This window comes from Sphaerodactylus townsendi, linkage group LG01 (assembly GCF_021028975.2).
Source record: "Sphaerodactylus townsendi isolate TG3544 linkage group LG01, MPM_Stown_v2.3, whole genome shotgun sequence".
Lineage (NCBI taxonomy): Eukaryota > Metazoa > Chordata > Lepidosauria > Squamata > Sphaerodactylidae > Sphaerodactylus > Sphaerodactylus townsendi.
In genome coordinates this window covers 24,995,040-25,018,211 of record NC_059425.1, presented here as the reverse complement: position 1 = coordinate 25,018,211, position 23,172 = coordinate 24,995,040, and the positions used below count along the sequence as shown (strand labels likewise).

Genomic DNA, 23,172 nt, shown 5'->3' with positions numbered 1-23,172 from the left:
CTCCCGCCGCACCTCCCTCCTGGCTTTCAACCCCTTTCTCCCTGACCCTGGCCCGTCTGCCATTTTTATTTATCCTTCTCCTTCTGCTGTGTCTTCCTATCGCTTTCTGATCGTTCTTCATCTGTCTAATCTCTGTCCACTCTAGGCCTGGCTTATCTGGCCTCCATCTGTTTTACATCGATCTTTTTATCTTTTCCATCTAAAACCTCCCTGCCGATCTGCTTTTCATCCATCCGTCCACCCACCGTTTTCTTCTATTTATCTTGCTTAATTCAAGCTGTATGTCTCTCTCATTGGCTTGCATGTCTTTAGGATCAGGCGCAGGTCATTGGAAGTGTGAGTGGGGGAAGTGTGTGGGGGGGGGGGGAGAATTATTTTTCTTTTTGCTTTGTGGCATGTTGCTCCGCTCCGCTCCACCCCCATATTAATCATTAGTGTCCCCCCCCCAGGTCCCTTTCCCCATAAACGAATTAAGCGCTGCAAAAAGACAAAACCACCTTGCATAGTCAAGTGCCAAATGTAATTCAATTGTTACCCAGAACAGGCAGCAACGAAGATGACATTGACAGGCATAATTATGTTCCACTTTAAGAGCGAACCCGCGGCTCTCCCGGCATTCGAGAGGCCCGGCGCCTGAAAGGCAGATAAAGGCTGTGCAAAGCGCGTAATTGGTTTCTCTTCCAGCACTGACCCGTTCGTAGCCACCAGGCTGATATTTTTAGATGTGGCACGGAAGGGGGGCCGCTGAAGGAAATGCCCCCCCCTTTATTTTAATGGGTCTGTTGGCACCACTTCTGCCATCACTACTGCCATTTCATCTCCCTAGCAGAGCATTCTATAAAGCTGGGGAGGCAATTAAGCGAGGGGGGGCGGGGGGCGGAGAAACCCGCCTGCCTGCCTGCCTTACTTCCTGGGCAGCACAGATGTTGCGGCTGGGTAGAAAATGCTGCTTCAGGGGTTTTTTTCCCACCCTTATCTTTTCTTCCTTTGAAGCAAAAGAAGAAGAAGAAGAAATCACCGACCCTAACACCTACCCACCCCTCAAGGAAATAGAATGACTCAGCCCTCATTTGCAGGGGGAAAGGGAGGGTTGGCACTTCAGGCATATGAGGGAATCAAGGTGTGCTGGTGACTTCACTGGGGGAGGGGGGGAGTGTAATGGAAAGGCGGGGGTGGGGTGGGGTAACGGATGACAGGGCCAAGGCTTAACTCCCGAACCTGTTTTCTATCAATAAAGCTCAGACCCAGAAGCAAGGGCACGGCTGCAGGGAATGGCACCTGGGGCAAGCACCGAAATTGCACACACACCCTCCCACTCCGCTGCCCCAGCATGGCCTCAACAGTGAGGTAGTGGAGTCGGGCGGGGGGGGGGTGGGGGGGTTGCCAACCCAAGAAAGAGGGAGAGAAAGTCAGAAGGAAAGTCAGAAAGAGAGGCAGAGAGACAGGAAATCAGAAAGACAGGAAAAAGAAAAAAAGACTGGACATTTATGCACAACTACTCTTGTGCCCCCACCTCACCCTCTACCTGCAATTCACCTGACTTACCTCGTTACGAAGGGCATGGTGGTCAGAGATGGCCGTATCCATGATAGGATCCCAGGCTTATCTCCCTCGCTGCTGCCCTCCCCCCACAGACTTCATGGGCATACTAGAGTTCCAAAACATGGAAGAGCTAGGCTGTGCAGTGCCTCTGAGCAAATGCAGAAAGCAAGAGGGGGCTATTTAAAATAGGAGGAGGCGCGGTGGTTCGTGGAGATGGAGTGCAGCCTGAATGTCCCGGCAGAACCTCTGAGGCCAGACTAGCGGCGTCTCCCCCTTCAAGAATCCGGGACTGGACCTCCAGGGGGGAATCAGGCAGCAACCCTTTGCGTCCTTCCAGGCGAGGCCCGATGGGGCAGGCAAGGAGGGCCGCCCTCTTTGCCACAGAGGCCACGAGGTGGTGGGGGAGGGCTGTGGCTTGTCCTTTGAGGGATGCTCACTAGAGGGCCTGTGACTGGCCTTATGTGCAGCATCCAGTAGTGTTCTCAGCCATCAGGCATCCCGATCCCGTCGCCACACACACACACACCCCACCCACCCACCCTGCTCTTGTCCATCTGCTGCCAGATGGGAGCCCCTCACACCTGGGGGAGAGGTGCACTATGCTACAGGGGCAGCAACTTACTTGGGGTGCAAAGGGTGCCCTTTCTTGGGCCTTGTCCCCATCCCCTGGCTTCCTCCAGCCACCACTTCTCTCCTAGAAGTAAGGAAACCTATTTTTAAAGCCAGCAGAGCTGGCAGCGGCAGAGGGGAGAATTTGCCATTCTCTGCACAAGGGCCACTCCTGCTGCCTTCTTGGTCAGGGAGGAGGAAGAAGGGGGTGAGCAGCCAATCACACACACACACACACCCCACATGACCCAGGCAAGTGGCACCTGGGGAAAGACCCCCTCCTCTTTCTCCCCCAGGATACAACTCTGCCTGGAAATGAGCAGCAAAGAGGAAAGTTGCTGTGAGCATGAGCAGAGTGTCTTTCTGTCCTCAATGAGAAGCTGCAGGGGAGGGGTTTGAGAGGCTTGAACTCCAGCACTGCTCATTTTAGGGTGAGGAGGAGGCCGAGTGCCTGGATTTCGGGCCTTGAAAAGGCTGGGGGAGACCAGGGTGCCAGGCCTCTTCACTGCAGCCTCAGTGCCGTGCTCCTCAACGGTCTGGGACAGTGGTGGTGAACCTATGGCACGGGTGCCAGAGGTGGCACTCAGAGCCCTCTCTGTGGGCATGTGCAGAGTTTGTCATGTGGGGGGGAATTGCCCACCCCCATCTATGCTGGCCTGGACTGCTGGGCTCGATTATTAGCATTAAACCTAAGATCTAGTTTTGGGAAGCAGTGTAGGTAACCCTATTAAGTGCTGTTCAACCCCACTGATTTTCATGCAAAGAACTTTACCTGGGAGTAAGCTCGGTTGCTAGCAATGGGACTTGCTTCTGAGAAAGCCCTCCTAGGGTCTTGATTCATCTGTCCAAAGAGTTGCATGGTTGCTTCAAAGCAAAACCACCGACTCCCACCAAGCTTACTCCAGAGTAACACACGCCTCAGAGCCAACCATTTTTTCTAAATTAAAACCTCAGTATTCAGGTTAAATTGCTGTGTTGGCACTTTGTGATAAATAAGTGGGTTTTGGTTTGCAATTTGGGCACTCGGTCTCGAAAAGGTTCGCCATCACTGGTCTGGGACCACTGCACCTCCAGGTCCGCCTCTCCAAGTCAACCCCTCAGAGAGCACCCCTCTCAGCTCCTTCCAGGCTTCTAGTAGTTCCTGGCCCGAGAACTATCTGGCTGTCCTCAGCTGGACCCAGGGCCTTTTCAGTACTGGCTCCCATCTGATGGAACTCCCTAGTCGAGTGAAACCCAAGCCTTGTGGGATTTAGGACAATCCTGCAGGATCTGCAAGACAGAGATGCTCCGCTGGGCATATGGTTGAGGACAGAGAGGTGGAAAGTAAAGCATGTCCTCCCCCTCTCCCCCTTCCTTCTCTATTTCTGGTGGCCTGTCCCTCCAGTTTACTGTGGGGCTGCCAGACAAGACCATCCTCCCAAGAAGATATCTCAGACTGAGCATCAATCTAGGAATGAGTTACACTATTGGTATTTTAATGTTAAATTGTGGCCTGAAATACAATTGTTATCTTATGCACATATTGTCACATTGTAAGCCACCCATCTTTGCTGGGGGAGGGCAGAATATAAGTAAACATCATTATTATTATTATTATTATTATTATTATTATTATTATTATTATTATTATTATTATTATTATTATTATTATTTCTAATAAAATCACAGCCTACAGATCTTCAGCATCTGTTGACCTTCGTGTGCATCAGATTCTTCCCAGGAACCTAGGATGCTGTAACGTATCAGAGTAGGATATGTGCGGATTCAAGTCATGTGGGCTTTTGTAATTGATAGATGGAGATTTTATCAGAACGTAGGTGGTTCAAGTGCCATCCGAGGTTATTGTTACGGCATCCAGTGTGCCGATAATCACCGGGACACCAACTGCTGCCTCGTGCCATAATCTCTCAGCTTCCATTCTCAGATCTTGTTATCTTGTCTTTTCCCCGTTCTTTTCTTCAACCCTGCTGTCACCAGGTGTTGCTGCGTCAATTATCCACACTTTTTTACCCTTCAACCACTGTTATATCCGGCGCATTATGCGCCAATACCTTGTCTGTTTGTTTTCGGAAGTCCCCATATATTTTGACCTGCTCATTTTCGACTACTTTGTCAACAGTGTATTCCCACCAATTTTTTTCTATTGGCAGATGATAATGTTTACAGATGTTCCAGTGAATCATTTTCGCCATTATGTTATGACGTTGTTTATAATCAAGTTGTGCGATCTTCTTGCACGGGCTCAGTTTGTGATCTGCCACTTCTTCTGGGGGCTTTGCATCCCCAGGTAGGTGAGGGTCCAGTGCACAGGTGTCAACCTTGCAGCCCTCCAGATGTTATGGACTACAGTTCCCAGAATCCCCTGCCAGCATAATGCTGGCAGGGGATAATGGGAACTGTAGTCCATAACATCTGGAGGGCTGCAAGGTTGAAACCTATAGTCCAGTGCATGAAAAGGGGACAAAATGGCAGCAATCTAGAGTTTGAGAAAGAGCAGGGAGTGGCGGCCAGCCCGGCAGGGTAGGTCCCTGCTGAGTTCTGATCATTGCAGCAACTGGGCAGGGGGGATGAGGAACCAGCTTGGGGCCGAGAGGGCAGCCTTTCAGATCAGTGGCCGTTGTCTGCAGGCCTGCACTCAATCTTCCCTTGCATTTTCTCCCTGGCAAAAGTATAATTAAGGCCCCGCTAATAAGCTGTCTGATTCACGTGCAGATTTAGACTCATTAGCTTCTAATTAACTGTTTCTCTTTTGTTTCTCGGGGTGGGGGGGGGGTCCATAGCGACCACGGTCAGAGGCAGCAGCCCCCCTTTCCCAACCCTCAACAACTGTTATCTTCCTTTTGTTTTTCCTCTTTGCCTCTTCCCAGCTATTATTGGGGTCTGAAAATTTGTTCTGCATCTTAAGCATCCCTCTGCTGTCTCTGGAGAGGTGAAGTGGAGGGCAGGTTGTGGGACGAAGAAGCCAGGCCGGCTCAGATGGAGCCCCAGGAGATTCCCCATTCCCCATTCTTTTCTCCACTGAGCACAGTTGGGCAGGTCTTTCCCTGTTGTCCTTCCCAGACATCTTCATCTTTGCCCTGCTGTTCTCTTAGAAGACGTTCTTCCAGCATCTGCTCAGTATTCCTCTAACCCTGTACCTCCTGATGCTGTCCGATTTGCATACTCCGAGGAAGGTTGTGGACATGATCTGCAAAACCCTGCTTGCGGGGGTGGGGGGGACGTCTTCACCAGTGCAGCCTCCTCCCCTTGCAGGGCCACCTCATGCCGTCTTGGCCCTCACATACATCTCCATTATCAGCGCATCCTCGGCAGCCCTGGGGTGAGCGATGAGGTGTTGATGCAGGCTGACAGGTGGATAGAGCAACTCTGCGGAGAGATTGATCCCTCCCCGTTGCCAGGTAACCGGGAGTGGCGGGCAAAGCTGTCAGAACGAATGGCGCAAGCTGCAACGGTTAGCACCAGCTCGCAACCCTGGATGGTGGACCTCCCACCTTACATCCATCTGCTCCACAGGGGGTGGGGAAGGAAAGGATTCCCCCCCATGGTTGGTGTGTGGGGGGGGGGAGGGGAATGGCAAGCCTGCAATGCAACTGCATTGGTCTATGTACTGATCAGTGCCGTGTAACATCTCAGGAGCTGTAGTGTCTCAGGCCCATGGAAGAGAACGGAAAGGGAATGAGGTGTTGAAACGCTGAGGTGGTAGAATTGGCTGCTCCACTTCACTCGGTAGGTGGACGGTCACATTCTGGAATGTTTTTAGAAGAATTCCTGCAAGTGGAAAATAGGCATAGCAGTCAAAGCAGGTGAGACTCTCTAGTCTGCTTAGCCTGGAATTTTATTTATATAGAGCAGGGGTGTCCAACTTTGGTGCTTCAGAAGTTCATGACTACAATTCCCATCAGCCCCTGTTCATAACTGGAATCCATCACCAGCTGTGGCATAGTGTGTTCTACAATGTTCAATCACCTCATTCTCCTGCATGTGGTAAGCCAGACGCCAGTTTGGAGGAAGGGCTGACATTTAACCCATCTTCGCCAGTTTTGCTAAGCTGAATGCCACTTGGCGGTGTGTTTTTTTCCCCTCATTTGGATTTGTTTTTGAAAAGTATGCAGGGGATTGAGCTGATGGAGACCTGCCTGGTTTTCCACGCGAACACTTATGAGGCCCAGAACTCTGAAGGATTTTTCCCTTCAGCTTCTTCTCAAGGCCAGGACTCAGATGTGGAAGGTGTGAGGAGGTGGGGTGAGGAGGGTAGATCTGAGCAGGTACAGAGAGCATTTGTTTTGCTAAAATGTCATTCATTAGTGTTCATGACAGGGTTCCAAAGTTCTGGCTTCCAGCTTTGGATCAAAGCTTTGTTTTGTTTTTTTTGTTTGATCGTTTTTAGACAATAACCAGTGGGTGTCATGGAGTCTGCCCAAGAAAACACAACATCTTCAGCCTACATTCCAAGGCTCTGTGGCCCTTAAAGTCCTTCCCTTCATGTCCCCCTCAGTGCAGTTCCATGTATTAGAAATTGGGCTGGTGTCCCCTGAAGCTAAATGCCTTTTCAGCAAGCGTGTGTGTGTGTGTGGGGGGGGGGGGGATCGTCCCAGCTGCCCCCAAGATGGCCATAAATAGCCACTTGGACACCAGGAAATGAAGCAGAAAACCCATTAAGATTGACTTTGCTGCTGAAGAGGCTGTTGTCTGCCATGGTGCCTCAGAAAGGTGCAACCTGAACAGGGAATCCCAAGGGATGGGCCATGTTGAACTAAATAATGCAAGGAGAACTATGTGGAAAATCACACTCACATAGTACATACCGTGAGACAACATGTCTAAGAAGGCCTACACAAGCATCACTTCAGTGTTTCTTCAGTGAACAACAGCAGGTCTTGAGGTGGGGAGTTCTGGGTTCAAGTCTCACCCCAGTGGTCTTATTGTGTGCTCTCTGTTTCTTCATCCACTTTAAGAGCAACCTGCCCCATAGAGTTGCATAGGCAAGCACCAACAGAAAGCAGTCCTGTTCATTAAGTTACAATGAATGCATGTGCAATCTGTAGAGTGTACACTTGATTATTGTTCATAGATCTATTGAGCAGTTCTCAGGTTACACTCAGGGCATGCACAGCTGGACCTGTGACTGAAACCCCACATTGTTCCAGATGCTGCTCCCCAGTTTCATTTTTGAAGTGAATGTATGTTGGCTGTTCCTTGTAAATGGGCACTCGCATACATGCAAGTTTCCTGTGCGAGGGTTCCCTGTAGCATCTGGACAGGGCTGATAGAACGCTGGAAAATCGGATATGGCATGGATATGACATGATGTAGCAGCCTCGCTAAAGCAAACAAGTCAGACTATGGTCAGTGCCCGGATGGAAGACGCTTTGGAAAAATACACACGCCTCATGTACGCTGTGGGATATCAATATAATAAGAAAAATCCCTGGGAAACAGAAGAGTTTTAAGAAGAGGTTGGAAAGGCAGCTGTGAGAGGGAAGGAAAAATCCCTCAGGAGGGAGCTCCAAAGCCTTAGTGCTGCTGTGAAGACGGCTCTTTTCTTATGTGCCACACTCTGTACTTCAGATGAATTCGTAAAGGTGACCTAAGTGTCTGGATAGGTTGATAAAGGAGAACGTATCTGTAAGGTTTCCTCGTTCCTGACCACTTGTGGCTTTAAAAGGGTCAAAAACAGCAATTTTAATTGTTCCTAGACACCAACTGGGGGAGGGGGGGCAGTCACAGACAATTTGGGCAGTCCCATCCAAAGGGATGGGTGCCCTGATGCAGCGCTGCAGCTGCCCTGCCCCGCCATTTCCAAGGGGGTCTTCCGGTGGCATGGGAGTCAGAGAACACAAACCCCCCCTGCAGCCAGAAAGCCCCCATTGGGCTTCTGTTGTAATGGAGGCATCCACTTCTCCCCGACCATGCCTCTGGACCGCCCCAACGCTGGCTCAGTGCTGCGTTCCACCATTGTGGAGGGCCGCAGCAGCAGCCTGCTGGCAGATCTAACCCTCTGCCAGGGCAAGTGCCCTAGGGAGGGCAAATCTGCTGGCATGAGATTCCGCCCCCCCTCTTTGGGTGGGGCTGTAAATCTGAGTGTTAGTCTCTGAGTGGTCATAGTGACCTGACACATCTGGATGTACTTATGTCTATAAATGCTTAAGGGAAATAATAAATTATTAGTGACATTGGAACGCTGACGGGCAAGAGAGGGAGAAGATGGCTAGCAGAGGAAGCAGAGTTCTTGGGAAGCCTCAAGGAATAAAACTCCCCTCTTAAATACTGCTTAAGAAATTGTTGCCAGCCATACTGGAAGTGTTGGCGCCTGAGGAGATTTCTGGACACAAAGAACAAGAAATCTAGCCGCAGGCTGCCAAGCAGCAAATTCTGCTTTTAGTTTGGGAGGGGATGTTGCCTGCAGTCTTGAGGGCGATAAACTAGAGATAAATAAATTGCAGCCATTTTGTGTCATCGAAGTCAAAGCAACCAGATTGGCCCTGCAATTTTTTTCCTTTAGAAGGTGAAAGAGCGTTGAGAATGTCATATTTCTGACACGGGGATTGCGTAGCAAAGCAGGAAATGAAACTTGCTAAGTTTGCTGAAGGGCAGCCATTTTGTTCCTCTAACTGGCAGTGACATTGAGTGATAAAGGACATTTGGACATAATACAGTTGTTCGCATAAGATTGTTATATTATTGGTGGCCTTTTCAGATGTTGTGTTGACACGAGATGTCAAGCAGTGCCCATTTTTCGCTTTGCTGGCCATAGGTATCCACAAAGAAATGTGAAAATTGTACTACATGACACACGTTCACACACAGAAAACATCTATAGGTGCCACAGCAAAATAATTTATTCTCTACCATCAACCTAATATACTGTCAGCACATTTCTGTTTATCAGAGGTACTGGATGTTTTTCTCATTTTTTAAAAGGTTACTGCAGACATAAGAGGTGGTTTTTTTCTGCCATCTTTTGGATTGTCCATTAGCTACAAAAATATAAACTGCCTGACCCATTCCTGTGCTTTGGGCAGAAACCTTTGATAAACAGGAATCTGCAGATGAGACTTTTCACACCAGACAGTTAAATATTATCACCTACTAATTGATGCAAATTAAACCGCTGTCAAAGCCACAGCTACTGGAAGCCAGTTTGAAAGCTGGCATCTGTAGTTATGTTCTCTGAGCCAGGATACAAACAGCAGGACAAACGGTCCGCGTGCCATCGGAAGCAGCAGCCATTTTGGTGCCTTGGCGGCCATCTTGGATTAGAAAGAAAGGCTGTGTCTCTGGCCTTGGATGGTCCATTGAGCACTGTGGGGGACGGGGAGTGGCTCAGGCCGGCTGGCCGGCCAGCCATGGTTGCTTGCTCATGCACAGGAGTTATTGTGCCAGCGAGCCATCAAGAAGGCTGCGGGCCAGCTGCCTCTATCCTGAGCCCTGGGTTTGCTCTGAGTCTCATAAATCTATTTCTTCTTCTTCTCCTCCTCCTTCTCCTTTTTTAATTTCCCACCTCTGTGACTGACATAAATCTCCCTCTAAGTAACTCAGTGTGCCAGCTGCAGCCTGGCGGGCCTTGACAGGGCTTAGCGAAAGCTTCAACGGTGTCTCCTCGTTGCCAGAGGTGGCGTCAAGCGATAAGGGAGACTCTCCCTCATCTCCTCTGCTTTGCCCTTCATTAATGCTCGCCCCCCCCCCCTCGGAGCACGTTTTTCTCCCCCAGCACCTTCTGCCCCCCCCACGCCCTAGAGCGTTCAAATTGTAGAAACCAGCCTCTTTGGGGGGGGGGGCTAACCCCTGAAATGCTCCTACTCCCCTTCCCTTCACATGAGCGTCTCGCTTAATCAGCCTGTTCTTGCTTGGATGCTCTGTCAAAACCGCAAAAGGAGAAATATGTACTAATTTGCTGCCCCTCTGGGGATGTGCCTGCCCCCCTTCAAATCTATGAAGCTGCAAGAATCGCTTCCTTTCCTCCCTCCCCTGGGTTACTTATCTACCCTGGGAGGGGCGGTTTGGGACCAAGGAGGAGGCGTCTGGGCAAAGCAGAAAGCAAAGGGAGGGGGAGCAGAAATCAGACAAGACCTGGTAGTGCACAATGCAACGCACAACTTCACTGGGTATTAATTTCTGGCAAAAACAGAAGGATCTTGTAGGATTAGTCGGCCTGGGTTGAGGGAGGATCTGGAAGGAAGGAATTTTTAGAGGGCTCAGAGCCACGGATGTTCTTCATCCAAGGTGGCTGTGAGATCTCAGCCTTCAACACCTCTGAACCAAGCAGGCGACCCGAGAAAAGGACTGCTAGTAATGACTGCCAAGTAGCATCAGAAGACTCTGGTGTGCAGACTACTGTTCCAGCCCCAAAGTTAAAGGAGCGCAGGGATGGGGGTGGGGATTTAGGGCCTCACTGTGGCCCTGTGTGTTCTTCAGAGAACCCTTTGGTAGCAGCCCAGCACTATTAGAAAATTGGTCCATCCAAGAAGCCAGTGTAGAGTGTGAGCTGTCTGGCACAGCTGGATTTAAAGGTGGTGGCTGGACAGATTTATGGAGGACAGATCTATCGCTGGCTGTTAGCGATGATAGTGGAACGGGGCCTCCAGATTCACAAGCAGAGCGCCTCCAAGTGTAAAATGCTTCGGGTGCAATCAACTGGTGAGGAATGTTGTCTGCAGGCTGTGATTATGGGCTTTCCAGAGGCATCTGAGTGGCTGCTGACAGAAACAGGATGCTGGGCTAGATTGATCTAACCCGATGCGACTACTCTTTGGCTGAACCACGCATTATGCTGTTTGATGTGTTGGATCAGGGGCCCCAGTTTGGAAGCAGGGTTGTGCAGCCCCCAGGGGGCTGATAGCACCATCTTGACTGTTGTAGGTTAGAAAAACGATCCCACCCTGTGTGGGTGGGAAACTAGGAAATACTTATTAGCATGGCGTGTAACTTGCTGACTGTTTACTAGCCAAGGTGGGGCTTTTCTTCCTCTTATGAGAAAACTGGGAGCCTTAGCTCAGGGCCACTTTTAAACGCCACATGAGCCATGTGGCCACCTGTGGGTCTTCTGACATTTTCTCCTTGCTGTAGGGGCCGGTCTTTTGTGAGACAGTGTTGCCAGCAGCCTCGCCTTTCTGTGGCAACTTGCTGCCTGTCCCAGGTGTGGTGCTGATTCTCTTCCTAGAACTGTGGGGGGTGAGGGTGGGCATTGATAAAGCAAACACGCACCAGTACTCTAATAATCTGGGGTTTAATGCAATAATTACATGCATGGCTCTAATAAGCAGCGTGAGCACACACAGCCAGCCAGCAGCCGCTCCCACCATGCGATATTAATCACTGCTTAGCATAATAAGCCCTTAATAATGCCCCCCCCTTTCCCTACCTCCCAGCAGTGACTCCACATAAACGCTTTTTGCCTAGGATTTTCAATGGCTGCTGTGTTGGTGACAAACAGTAGGAGACCCAAAATATCATCTCTTATTGAGCCAGCTAGCACATCATTAGGTACGCTTTCAGGATGCACAAAACTGTGTTCTGTCTGACAAAGAATTCTGTGAAGCACAAAAGCTTACATATTCCCACACTGAAAAATATTTTTAAAAATAAAAGAAGAAGAGTTTGGATTTATATCTTGCTTTCCTCTCCTGTAAGCAGTCTCGAAACAGCTTACAAACTCCTTCCTTTCCCCACAACAGACACCTTGTGAGGCAGGTGGCGCTGAGCGAGTCTGAAGAGAACCATGACTGGGCCAAAGTCACCCAGCAGGCTTCACGTGGAGGAGTGGGGAAACAAATCCAGTTCACTGGATGAGAGTCCACCACTCATATGTAGGAGTGGGGAATCAAACCCAGTTCTCCAGATTAGAGTCCACTGCTCTTAACCACTACACCACCCTGATGTTCTGACTGCTAGAAAAAGGTCTGTCTGATTAAATGGGACAGTTGGTTTTAAATAAAAATGCCAATACTTCCGCCTAAAAGCCTGCTGCCTCTTTTAAGAAGATGCCTGATTTATCACAAGCATGCATCATCTATTTTTTTCCAAAGTTATTGTGTTCATATATAAATATGCCCTATTAATTGATTCCTCATGTGATTAATTGACTAATATTAGGCAACTGTCTTAGTAAAAAAAGAGAGAGGTGCTACCACTTGAGTCTCCCTGGGAACTGTGCATTCGAAACCCAGCCCCTGTTGCTAGAGACATAACCACATTTTAGCCATTGTGCAAAAAACACGGTCTGCAAATGCTCAGTTCTTCTTATAGTCAACCTTCCAAGGCTAAGCCTTGGTTTTTGAAGATAGGTCGCATTTGCCAGTGGTTTGTTTTCAGAGATTAAGGGCGACACTTGGACAGCAGCTGGAAACCAGACCTTCCTAAAAATGACACATGTGGGCGGAGATCAGGAGTCCGCTGCAGGTGAAGAGGGGGAAGGTCTTTATGGAGGGCTGGGCAGCCTTCCCCCTGGAGCCTCTTTCTCCAGGCCCAGCTGGGAGCCGTGGTGTTCTTTGCCAGCCCATTGTGACTTAAGGCTGCAGAGCCTGCTTGAATTGTGACCACGGAGGCTCGTGTGCTTCCATAATTCATCTCGAGCTCTTTATAACCACATAAGCACCCTTGCTCAGAAGGAACAGCCCACAGTGAATTATGGACTGGTAAAAAAGCTCACTCCCAAGGAGGGGGATTCATATATATTGCACGCACACATATACATACAGGGAGAGAGAGAGAGGAAGGCGGAAAACCCAGTTGGGCAGAACGGATCCAAATTCTGTGTCAGGGAAACCTCAAGCTTTGGGCTGAATGTAATTTATGCAAACATGCAAAAAAAATCTTGTTTTCCACAGCGTGTGCATGATTCCAGACTCCATTTTTGGAGTTTTGGGATCTGATTTTTTAAGGAGATGCCTAGATATGTGGAAGGCTTCACATACACCGGGGTGGTTGTGATTGTGTGCTCTTGACCTTGAGAGGGGCCACTACTAGGACGTGTCTCCTTGGCATGCTAGCAGACGGCTCACATTTGTAAGTGGAACCCTCCCCTCCCCAAAAGCTCCTCGCACACGCTGCCAGAAATGCGCACGAACATGCTGACATGCGCGCACCTTGGCGCGCCACCACCCAAGCCCCTGAGCCAGTCGTGCCCAGCTTTGCGGGCTCTCGCCTTCCTTCCTTGTAAGGAGCCTGCAGAACTGGATTAATTACGGCCTTGCTGCAAATGAAATTAAGAAGCCCTGATCGTTAGCTTATTGATGAGGCAAACGAGATTAGGCAGCGCAATGTCAATCGGAGCCTGCACCAGGAACTGGATTAAGGGAGCAACGATTACTCAGAGCCACCGCGAGTGAGCCAGGGGGTGCGGCGTGTGGGGCGGCTGTGATGCGTCCCCAGGGAAGCAGACAAATCAAAGACAGAACCTTGGGATCTCCAGCTTTGAGCATGGAATGCGGACAGTGCCAAAACCGGGGGGTGGGGGTGGTGGTGTTGCGTTGCTACAATCCAGACCTGCAAACTTGTTATCATGGTATGGCCCATTTATGTAATTTCAGAAACAAAACAGTATCCGGTTGTGGTGGTTTTTCCAGGCTGTGTGGCTGTGGTCTGGTAGCAGACCACGGCCACACAACCTGGAAAAACCACCACAACCAGTTGAAAGCTGTAAAAGCCTTCAACAATACATAAAACAATATCCCCTTCTCCTCACACACACATATGAGGTTACTAGGACTGGAGGGGGTTCATGTTGGGGTTTTGGTTTGCTCCTCATAATCACTGTGGCTGGGTTGTGGCTTCTGCCGGCGAGCTCCCTCTGGAGAGCATAGACGTTTCGGTTCTCTCCCCACCCCAGGCACCAAAGCCCTGAAGCAGACCTCTGCTGTGAGCCGGGTCAGAACCAGACAATGGCAGGCGAAGGCAGGCAAGGGGAGTCTTGGGGAGAAGGGAGAGGCGAGCTCATTTGACAAATTGGCATCGCCCGCCCCAGCAGTCGAACTGTGTTGTTTTGCCCCCCGCGTGGCTCTTAGAGCTGAACAAAGCCTGCAAGTCAAGTCGCGTCTCCCAGGAGGCCTCGCCCAGGACTGTTGTGCCCTCGGTTCTTTGGATTTCTCTGGGTTTGCCCCCAAACCTACTTGGAAACAGAGTCCCACCATCTCATGTGTGAAGCGCAGTCTTTGGAAGAGGATTTCACAGTTTCCAAGGTTGGGCGGGGGGTGGCAGCGGATTGTGTTATTGTGTCACCTTCCTCCCAAGAAGCCATTTCTATAGTAAGCTCCCAGTCCAAGCGTAACGCTCTTAAACGCTCAGTTTCCCTGCCTTGTTTCTGCAAAAGGAGGCTTTCAAGAAAACATGAGGCCATTAATGTTTACCCAAAGTGTGAAACACCCTGAACTGAGGAAAGTATTTAATAAGTAAATAAACTGCATCAAAGTCATACCCTCGGAAAAATGGCGGGGGGGGGGGGGGAGGAAGTATGACTTAAAGTGTCTTATGACTTGTCTGCCACACGGGATTAATAAGCAAGACCGTGTCCTTTGTTCCAGCTATTTTGCAACCAATCCCAGGGCTGCTGTGACTCAGAGCATCTGCTTGGCATGCAGAAAGCCCCTGGTTCAGTCCTCTGCTTCTACGGCTAAGAGGATCAGGTAGGAGGTGATGCAAGAGACCTCTGCCTGAGGCACGGGAGAGCTGTTGCCAGCCAGAGTAGGCAAAAATGGCCTTGGCCAGTCTGATGCAGTTGGGCAGTCCCATCCAATGGCGTGGCCACCCCCAAGGAGGCGACCAGCAGCGTGGAAAGGGTTAAAATGCAAAAAAGCCTCCCTGCCGACAGGAAGCCCCTGTTGGGCTTAATTGCTGTGCCAGAGGCCCTGCACCCAACTGGTGCCGCCACCATAGCAGGTGGCGTAGAATCAGAGGTTCAGGGGAGGGGCTGACGTTAGCTGGCTTCCTCTCAGCCATTGGCTCTTCCCCTGGAGCTCTTCTTCTACGCTACCTGCTATGGTGGCAGCAACAGTGGGGGTGCAGGGATGCCGGCACAGTATCTTGCAGTGTCCCCCACTGCTGGGGAGGGTCTCAGCGGCTGCCCACTGGCAATTTTCCCCTCTGCCGGGATAGTTGCCCCAGGGAGGGCAGATCTGCTGGTGTGGCCTCCCACCGACATATCTGCCCCCACCCCCGGATGGGGTGCTAAGGCATCTTCATGAGTTCATGGCATCCATAGTTTTGCTTTCTGGGCTTTCTGAGGCACCTAAGCTCCAGTCTATCAAAATTGCTGTTAGCAGACTCCCAGTGGAGTGTCTATTCCACCTCCCATTTAAATTTCAAACCTCCCACCTGGGCGACTAGATCACACTAACCGTGGTGCAGGGAGCCAGCGAGAGTCCTTAGAGCGACATCCCATCAGTAGGCGATGGGGTAACTGTGTCTCTCTTCAAGCAGCAATTATTTTTTAACTAGACAGAAAGTAAGCTCTTTCTTGGCAGGAGTGTTTTCCTCCTGTGACCGGTGCAACCCAGTCACTGGTAGAAGCCAAATAAAAACACAGGCAGCAAGGCTGGGACACGCATAACTGTAACATATCGTGTCTCTCAGAAGGAGTTCTGTGCTTCTTAAATGGGCATCAATCAGATCTAACGCTAATCATCTTTGGCTCAGGTCTATCAGGGGACTCTGGCATTAAACGCAGAGATCAGAATGGAAGCCCGGCCGAAATGGAGCTTGCTGTCTGTCCACACCTTACCCACGTCCTCTGACCGATCTCCTTGCTCTTAACACCCTTCTCTCTCCCACTTTCCTCTCCCCCCCTGCTTTCCCCAGGACCAGGGCACAGTCGGGGTCATTTTCAACGTGGGCACAGACGACATCACCATCGAGGAGAGCAACGCCATGGTGAACGATGGCAAGTACCACGTGGTGCGCTTCACCCGGAGCGGTGGCAACGCAACGCTGCAGGTGGACAACTGGCCCGTGAATGAGCGATACCCCGCAGGTAGGGGCTGGGGGGGCGGCGATATTTGCCATGCACCATCCTCCCCCCAACAACCACTCTCTCCCACAACACAGAGGTTGGAACCATCCTTGTTCTCTAATCATTTGGGGGCCCAGGAGGAATGTCCATGCCTGCTTCCTTTCAGCTTCCTGCCTGGAAGAGGCTTGTAGAATTTATTTCAGGGTAGACTGCACTGGGGTTCCCATAGTGCTTCCTACCACACGAGGGGAGGACAGAGGAGGGAAGCCTGTCATCCTAGGAAGAAGGATCCAGATGGGGTTTATAAACCCAGCCAGGAAGAAGGTTTAGAGATACAGAAAGTCAGAACAACTGCCCACTGGCCTGCTGGTAGAGCCTGATGGCCTGGATAGTCTGACACCCGTGCCAGCATGCACAGTGGAATCCTAGCTCTGCCAGGGCAAGAAATCTTGCCCCAACGCGCTTCCTCTTTGAGGGCGCCCTGAGAGAAGAAGCAAGTCGGGGCAAGATTTCTTGTCCTGATGTGCTTTCTCTTGCCCCACACGTGGTGGTGAAGAGCAGGTGTACTCTAATCTGAAGGAACCAGGTTTGATTCCCCGCTCTGCCACTTGAGCTGTGGAGGCTTATCTGGGGAATTCAGCTTAGCCTGTACATTCCAACACACGCCAGCTGGGTGACCTTGGGCTAGTCACAGTTCTTCTGAGCTCTCTCAGCCCCACCTACCTCACAGGGTGTTAGTCATGAGGGGGGAAGGGTAAGGAGTTTGTAAGCCCCTTTGAGTCTCCGACAGGAGAAATAGGAAGGATATAAATCCAACTCTCCTCCTCCTCCTCCTCCTCCCTTTCTGCAGGGAAAGCAAGAACACTTCTGGCGCAACTTTTTGCACCAGAGCGGGGTGAGGGCAGGGAACAGTGGGTAATCAGCCAGAGAGAACCATTGGTAGGGAGATAATGGATGGAGAAGAAAAGAAGAGCCATGGAAATGGGTGAATCTCAGCGGGAAGAAGAGTTTGGATTTCTACCCTGCCTTTCTTGTCAGACGCTCAAAAAGGCTGACAAATTCACTCCCCCCCCCCAACAACAGGCCCCTTGTGAAGTAGATGGGGCTGAAAGAGTTCTGGATGAACTGTGACCCACCCAAGGTCACCCAGCTGAAATGGAGGAGCGGGGAAACAAATCCAGCCCACCAGATAAAACCTCATTACTCATGTGGAGGAGTGGGGAATCAAACCTGATTCTCCAGATTAGAGTCCACCTGATCTTCATCACTGCACCGTGAGTAGCTGTAGGCCAAGAAGTATAAAGATCAGACCCCTCAGGTAATTTCTAGAGGAAATTCAAAAGGAAAAATGGTAAACTAAAAAACCAAAACCTTGCTTGCTTGCTGGGAATTTTGGCCGTTCCATCGTCAGCTCCTGTTGTAATGGAAGCAAGCGTGAACTCAAGAGAAAAAGGAAGGCTCTAAAGTCTTGCTCAGGGTCCTGTGGTATGGCTGTTTTTGTTTGTCAGCTGCAAATTTTGATTGAAACACGGCACCGCTGAGGCAAAAGCACATTCCCCTGGGATGTTGCTTTGTGCAGCATCTCATTCAAACTGGGCAAAACCAACATACAAGCCACCTGCAAGGTTAGAAGCATCCCAGTTTGAACAAGATGCTGTGAGACTCGGAATCCCCTCGTAAAGCACGTTCCCTTTGCCTGAGCCTTGAGCAAACCAGGTGCACAAATGACCATTTTGCATGGGAGCGAAGCCTCATTGGTCAACATCCTTTATGTCTGCATCCCAGAGGCAGAGGAATCCTGAACCCTGCCTTTCTCAGCCCTGTTTTTTGGGTCCTCGCAGTAAAGCTTGCGAAGTGTCCATTTTCTAGGTGGAGCAATGAGCAGTGAGACCCACAAGGCCTGGGGCTCTTGAGTCCATGTTAATTTGGAGTGGGGGGGGGGGGAAGCTCTCCCCTCACCAACCTTCACAATGTGAATCCTTGACATTTTGTCAGCTGTCAGGCTTTTGCTGCAAGTATCAAATAATTTTCGCAGCCCTTTTTCAGCGGCAGCAACCGTTTCCCGTATCTCAGTTTAATCTCGTTCGTTCTTAGAAAACATTGTCAATTGCAAAGAAGCCTTTGCATAATGGAGAAGTCAGGAAATTGAGATCGTGGGCAGAGAGAGAGAGGGAGGGGGATGCCTGAGGAGGCAGTAGTAGGGAAGCCGAGAAAATGGGCCATTGAGAAAAGACCCCTCTGCATTGCCATGAGCTTTGTGTCTTCGCCAGCCAGCTTTGCTCCAGTGCTCCCAGACTGTGTGGCACACAAGCACAGACACCCCAGTAGCATCCTTTGGCAGTCAAACTCTTCTGAAGAAACTTGCCTCCAGGGATGGGATGGGATGTGTAGCTTTGCCTGCTCTGGATTGGGGAAAAACCTGGAGATTGGGGGGGCGGGGGTGGAGCCTGTGGAGGGCGGGATTTGGGAAGGACCTCAACAGCTGCAAAATTCCATAGAGTCCACCCTACAAAACAGCCGTTTTCTCTACAGGAACTCCTCTCGATCTTACACGTCAATAACAGTGGGAGAACCTGGGATGGGCCGTGGGAACAGACTGGGATCTGATCTGATCAGAGATAAGGGCTGTTTCCAACCTCTGCTGAGCCAGGACGGGTGTCTGTGGGCTGGGAGACCAGGGCAGGATTGGGGGACGGGTGGCTGCATTTGTGCCTGGAAATGCACCCGGCCTGGAAGTGCCTTCTTGCAAGACTCGTCGTTTTCTCTCGCATCGGGGCTGAACCACACACAGGCGTGCTGGCTTTCCCCACCTCCTCTTACTCCTGCCAGGAGCCAGCAGGGGGATTGGGAGGGGAGGGCAAAACCCAAGCAAGGTCATTAGTGCCGCAGGCTAGCAAAGCAGGGGGAGCTCCTTGCCCGCTTGGGATTCGCTGGCTGCTTTGATCTAGCTCCTCTCTGTTCCCCCAGAGTGCTCCCCCAGCCAGTCAGCCTGTTGTCTTTATTGTGCAGTCTCTTTGATGCCCCCCCGCCCCCGACCGCCGCAGCAGAGTCTGCTAACCAACCGTTTCCATTGCTATTTAAGCATAAATTTGCCTGCACTGGTTCTGGCACATGGCATTATGCCCGAGTATGTGCATCTCTGCCCCCGCTCTGCGACACCCACAGGTGCATTCACTCACTGAGCCATTCAGGAATTCCAGAGCCTGGAAGTCCATCAGGGGCATACGCAGATGCTTTGCCCTTGCACAGCTGGTTCTCAGATAGCCAGCTGTCAAGAGCTGCAGCATCTCCAAAGGCTCAGAGGTACCAGGATGAACTGCAATCAAGGTATCTGTAGCAGCCTTAGATCACAGCACCTGATGCTGGATTTGTTTCCTACATGGACATTATTCCTTTGTGAAGCCACTTGGGGTACTCATGGCCAACAGTACTGTTCAGCCTTGCTTTCTAAGTGCCCACACCTACATTTTCCCAACACAGAGAGTCAAGGGCTGAAGCAGCCAGAAAGCTCGCTTGATCCATGCTGTTTCTACCATGCAGGTGGTTGCTTGGAGGGCTGTCAGTGCTAGGGCCCTGACAAGCAGCACTTGGATTGTGTGACGTGGGTTCATTTACGGCTCTCGCAGTCCTCCTTGTGCACCTAAAGAGCTTCCTTTCTTTGTTAGTTTGCAAGAGCTTGGTGAAAATCAACACAACACAACAAAGATCCAGAGCAGATTCCCCCGGAGGTCACTGTACATTTGCAAAACAGCTTTCTCTTCAGAGGAAAGAACATCCAGTTTCTTGCGCTGCACAAGACATGTGTTCGTGAACTTAACCCAAAACATCCTGCAAATTGGCCATTGGAATTGGTGAAAGGGAGTCTTTGGTTGCACCAACAAGACCTTGCAGAGGGTTTTTCCCCCCCTCTTGTCAGAGAACTGTAGCTTCCCTGGATGGGTTGGTTATTTTATAACCCAGCATTGCTGCCCCTGAAGGTGCTGAAGATCCCATACAAATGCACAGAGAGCTCCTAAAGCGAAAACACTAGTACGGTAAATTTAAAAAAAGATATTGTAATAGCTAGTTTAGTTTCCCCAGCCCTCTTCCCAGATTTGTCCCAAAAATTTCCACCTGTCTTGGAAAGGAGGAGAAAGAAAGGGCCAAGAGGGCATATCGTAGAAGACTTCCCTCCCCTGGAGGAGACCACTGCAAAGGCATCGTTTCTGATGACTACACAGTCTCTGATGGATGCAGCGTGTGAGGACCTGAGAATGCAGCTCATGTGGTTCCACAACTGCCACATATTCACACACCCGCACGAGCCATCACAAGTGTGGGTTTCAGCTGCCCACACATAAAACGCTGGCTGAGAAATGCCGATTCAGAGGCAGTCCCGTGGGGAGGCCAAGCGCTGTTCGTGGTTGCTTGCGATCTGAAGAGGCAAACCAGCGTGGAAATGCTGCCCAATCAGAGTGGCAACTGCAGTTTCATCCTCAGAGGTGCTTTGCGAGGGAGGAGGGAATTCCTCATGGTGGTCAGCAGGAGAAAGGAGGCCCCCATAGCGAGGAGATCATGCCAGCTGCCTGCTAGGAGTGGGGTTGAAAAAACCGCTTCAGACTTGAGCTCCAAATACTTCTGAGCAGCACAGGGACCCCTTGGGCACATGTGAAAGCTCTGGAGATGGACAAGTTCTCTCCCCCTTCCTTCCCTTGAGAAGAAAGAACTGCAGGCATTGATTATTCCTGCCATTTCCCCAAAAAATGCCGCGAAGGACTGGTGCCGGGCATCAAAGGGCTTCGGACAGGTGGGCTGTGCTATTTTATTTTTAATTAAAAACAGAGCATAAGTTATTCTTTCCTTTCTATGGCACATCCTTTTTCCTCTCAGCATCCCAGGTGCTTTTCAATTCTCATCTCATGTTGGCTTTACAATTAACTGATAGCAGGTTTTGCATTAAGGAGGCATCCTGGTTGTTGTTGTTTTTTTAATACAAACAGAATTTCAGCTAAAGATAATTTATTTAAGTGCTTTTAAAAATAAATAGGTCCTCGTGTGGAGCGCAAAACCTTTGCATTGATGCCCTCGTGGTTATCTAAAGAAGGGGGAGGTAGCTGCAATGCCAGTTCTTTGCAGTTGAGGTTATAAATAGGGCACAGTTGGATGAGAACATTAATAGGGGTGGGACTGGGTCAAAGAAACTAGCCAAGAAGTGCCAGGTATTAAGGTAGGGCAGTTGGATAGAAGAATTCCCCCTTCAGGATCCAATCAGACCTCGAGACTTCCAGAGGGAATCTTATTAATTATTTCACAAACAATCAAGGAGCACTCAAAGGGAAGAAGGAAGGAAGGAATTAAGTGTACCCTCCTAAGGGAAAAAAATTGCTAGATCTACCATGAAGGGACTATTTTGTTGTAAAGAATGTGTTTTAACGGTTATTAAGCAACACGAAAAATAAGTGTGGTTTAAAAAAAATTTCTATTCAAGTTTACATCTTTATTTTTCTCTTTTAAAAAAATTACTGAAATTAACCCTGGCAATAATAATAATAATAATAATAATAATAATAATAATAATAATAATAATAATAATAATAATAATAATAATAATAAGCCTTTATTTGGCATAACAATAATCATAACACAATAAAAAACCTGAGATAAAAGGTATACAAATACAAAGGTTTAAGATAAAAGGTATACAAATACAAAGGTTTAAGATAAAATATAAATTATTGATTGTGCATCACCTCCAGTAAAAATTGTGCAACCAATTCACAAGTTTCATTGTCAGAATTGTCCAGAAGAAAAGGAAGTCTACTTGATTCTTCCATTTCACTAGGTATCCTAGAAAGAATGTTGGAATATTTTGATCTGATATTAGCAGATTTAGGGCAGCAAAGCAGTTGATGTGCCAAATGTTTCTAATTCTTGTTGTTCACCACCAAAGAGCATATTACCCTTTAGCTGGCTCATTTCCAGAGTTGTTAAATCCTACCATGCAATAAAAGCCCGGAGGGGAAAACATTGAAATGCGAAGCAAGTGTGAGGGCTCTTCTCTGCATTGGATTAGTCAAAAAAATACAAATAGGGAGCCATCCCTGTTTCTTTTGATATAGGGTATGTGAAAGATGTAAGGGCAGTGAACAAGTTTTCATAGCAGCCCTAAATAAATTAATCCATTCTTGCATTTCCAACAATTCCTTTGTTTCTAAACAAGTTGTTTAGGATTCACTAGACTAGATAGCGGGAAAAGCGAGTCGAGAGATAATAATAATAATAATAATAATAATAATAATAATAATAATAATAATAATAATAATAATAATAATAATAATAATAATAATAAAGACTCTGTAGACTGCTTATGTATCAAATTTTATTCATCTGTATGTCCTGAACGTGCCCATCAGTTTTGATGCCCCAGCAGACTGGCAGTAATGATTTTTATATGTCTAGTGCCCTTAAATGCATATAAATGTCTGCATAAATACGTATAAAAAAGCACACTTTGTGCAGAAGGATCATTCTTTTTAAAAGGACACAATGTTCAGACAGTCTTGTATTCTTAACATTTGCAAGAGATCCATTGGACACTATGCCTGTTTCTTTCCCCCCACTAATTAGTACCCAGTGGGAGACAAAATGGGCCCATTTTACAGCTGGACAAAAGTAAGGTCCAGCAGAGCAGGGCCTTGATCCAGGGAAATGCCTCAGGGTGCCACAAGTGCGACCTTCTCTAAAAAGCAACCTAGTGTGCCTCTGCGGAAAATGTAAATATGCTGCAATTAGGGATGATCAGGAATCAAGAACATAGGTCTGAGTGGCCTCCGCTTGTGAACAGAACGTGTTCCCAACCCCCAAATTGGAAGAGCATCAGCTAAATATCTCAGACAGATCTGTTGAACAGCTGCAGAAACAACAGGCCCTAAACATGCTGTATCCAGCCACCCGAAGTCAGCCCGTATTTAAAAGGGTTACGATGTTTGCACAAGATGCACAGCTGTGGCTTCGGGAAGTCTCCAAGGGAAACCAGTTTCACAGCTATGGGTTAGCTAGCTACCCAAGGCTGAATCGTGGCAGTCTGGAAACCTTGGGAC

At 49.2% G+C, this 23,172-nt stretch overlaps 1 protein-coding gene across 1 annotated transcript in view; it reads left to right on the top strand.

Moving 5' to 3' along the window:
• NRXN2 (neurexin 2) overlaps positions 1-23,172 on the top strand; it is a 444,661-nt gene that overhangs the window by 363,361 nt on the left and 58,128 nt on the right. Inside the window, 1 exon segment of the mRNA XM_048514356.1 lies at positions 15,943-16,114. Coding sequence (XP_048370313.1) covers positions 15,943-16,114 — 172 coding nt within the window.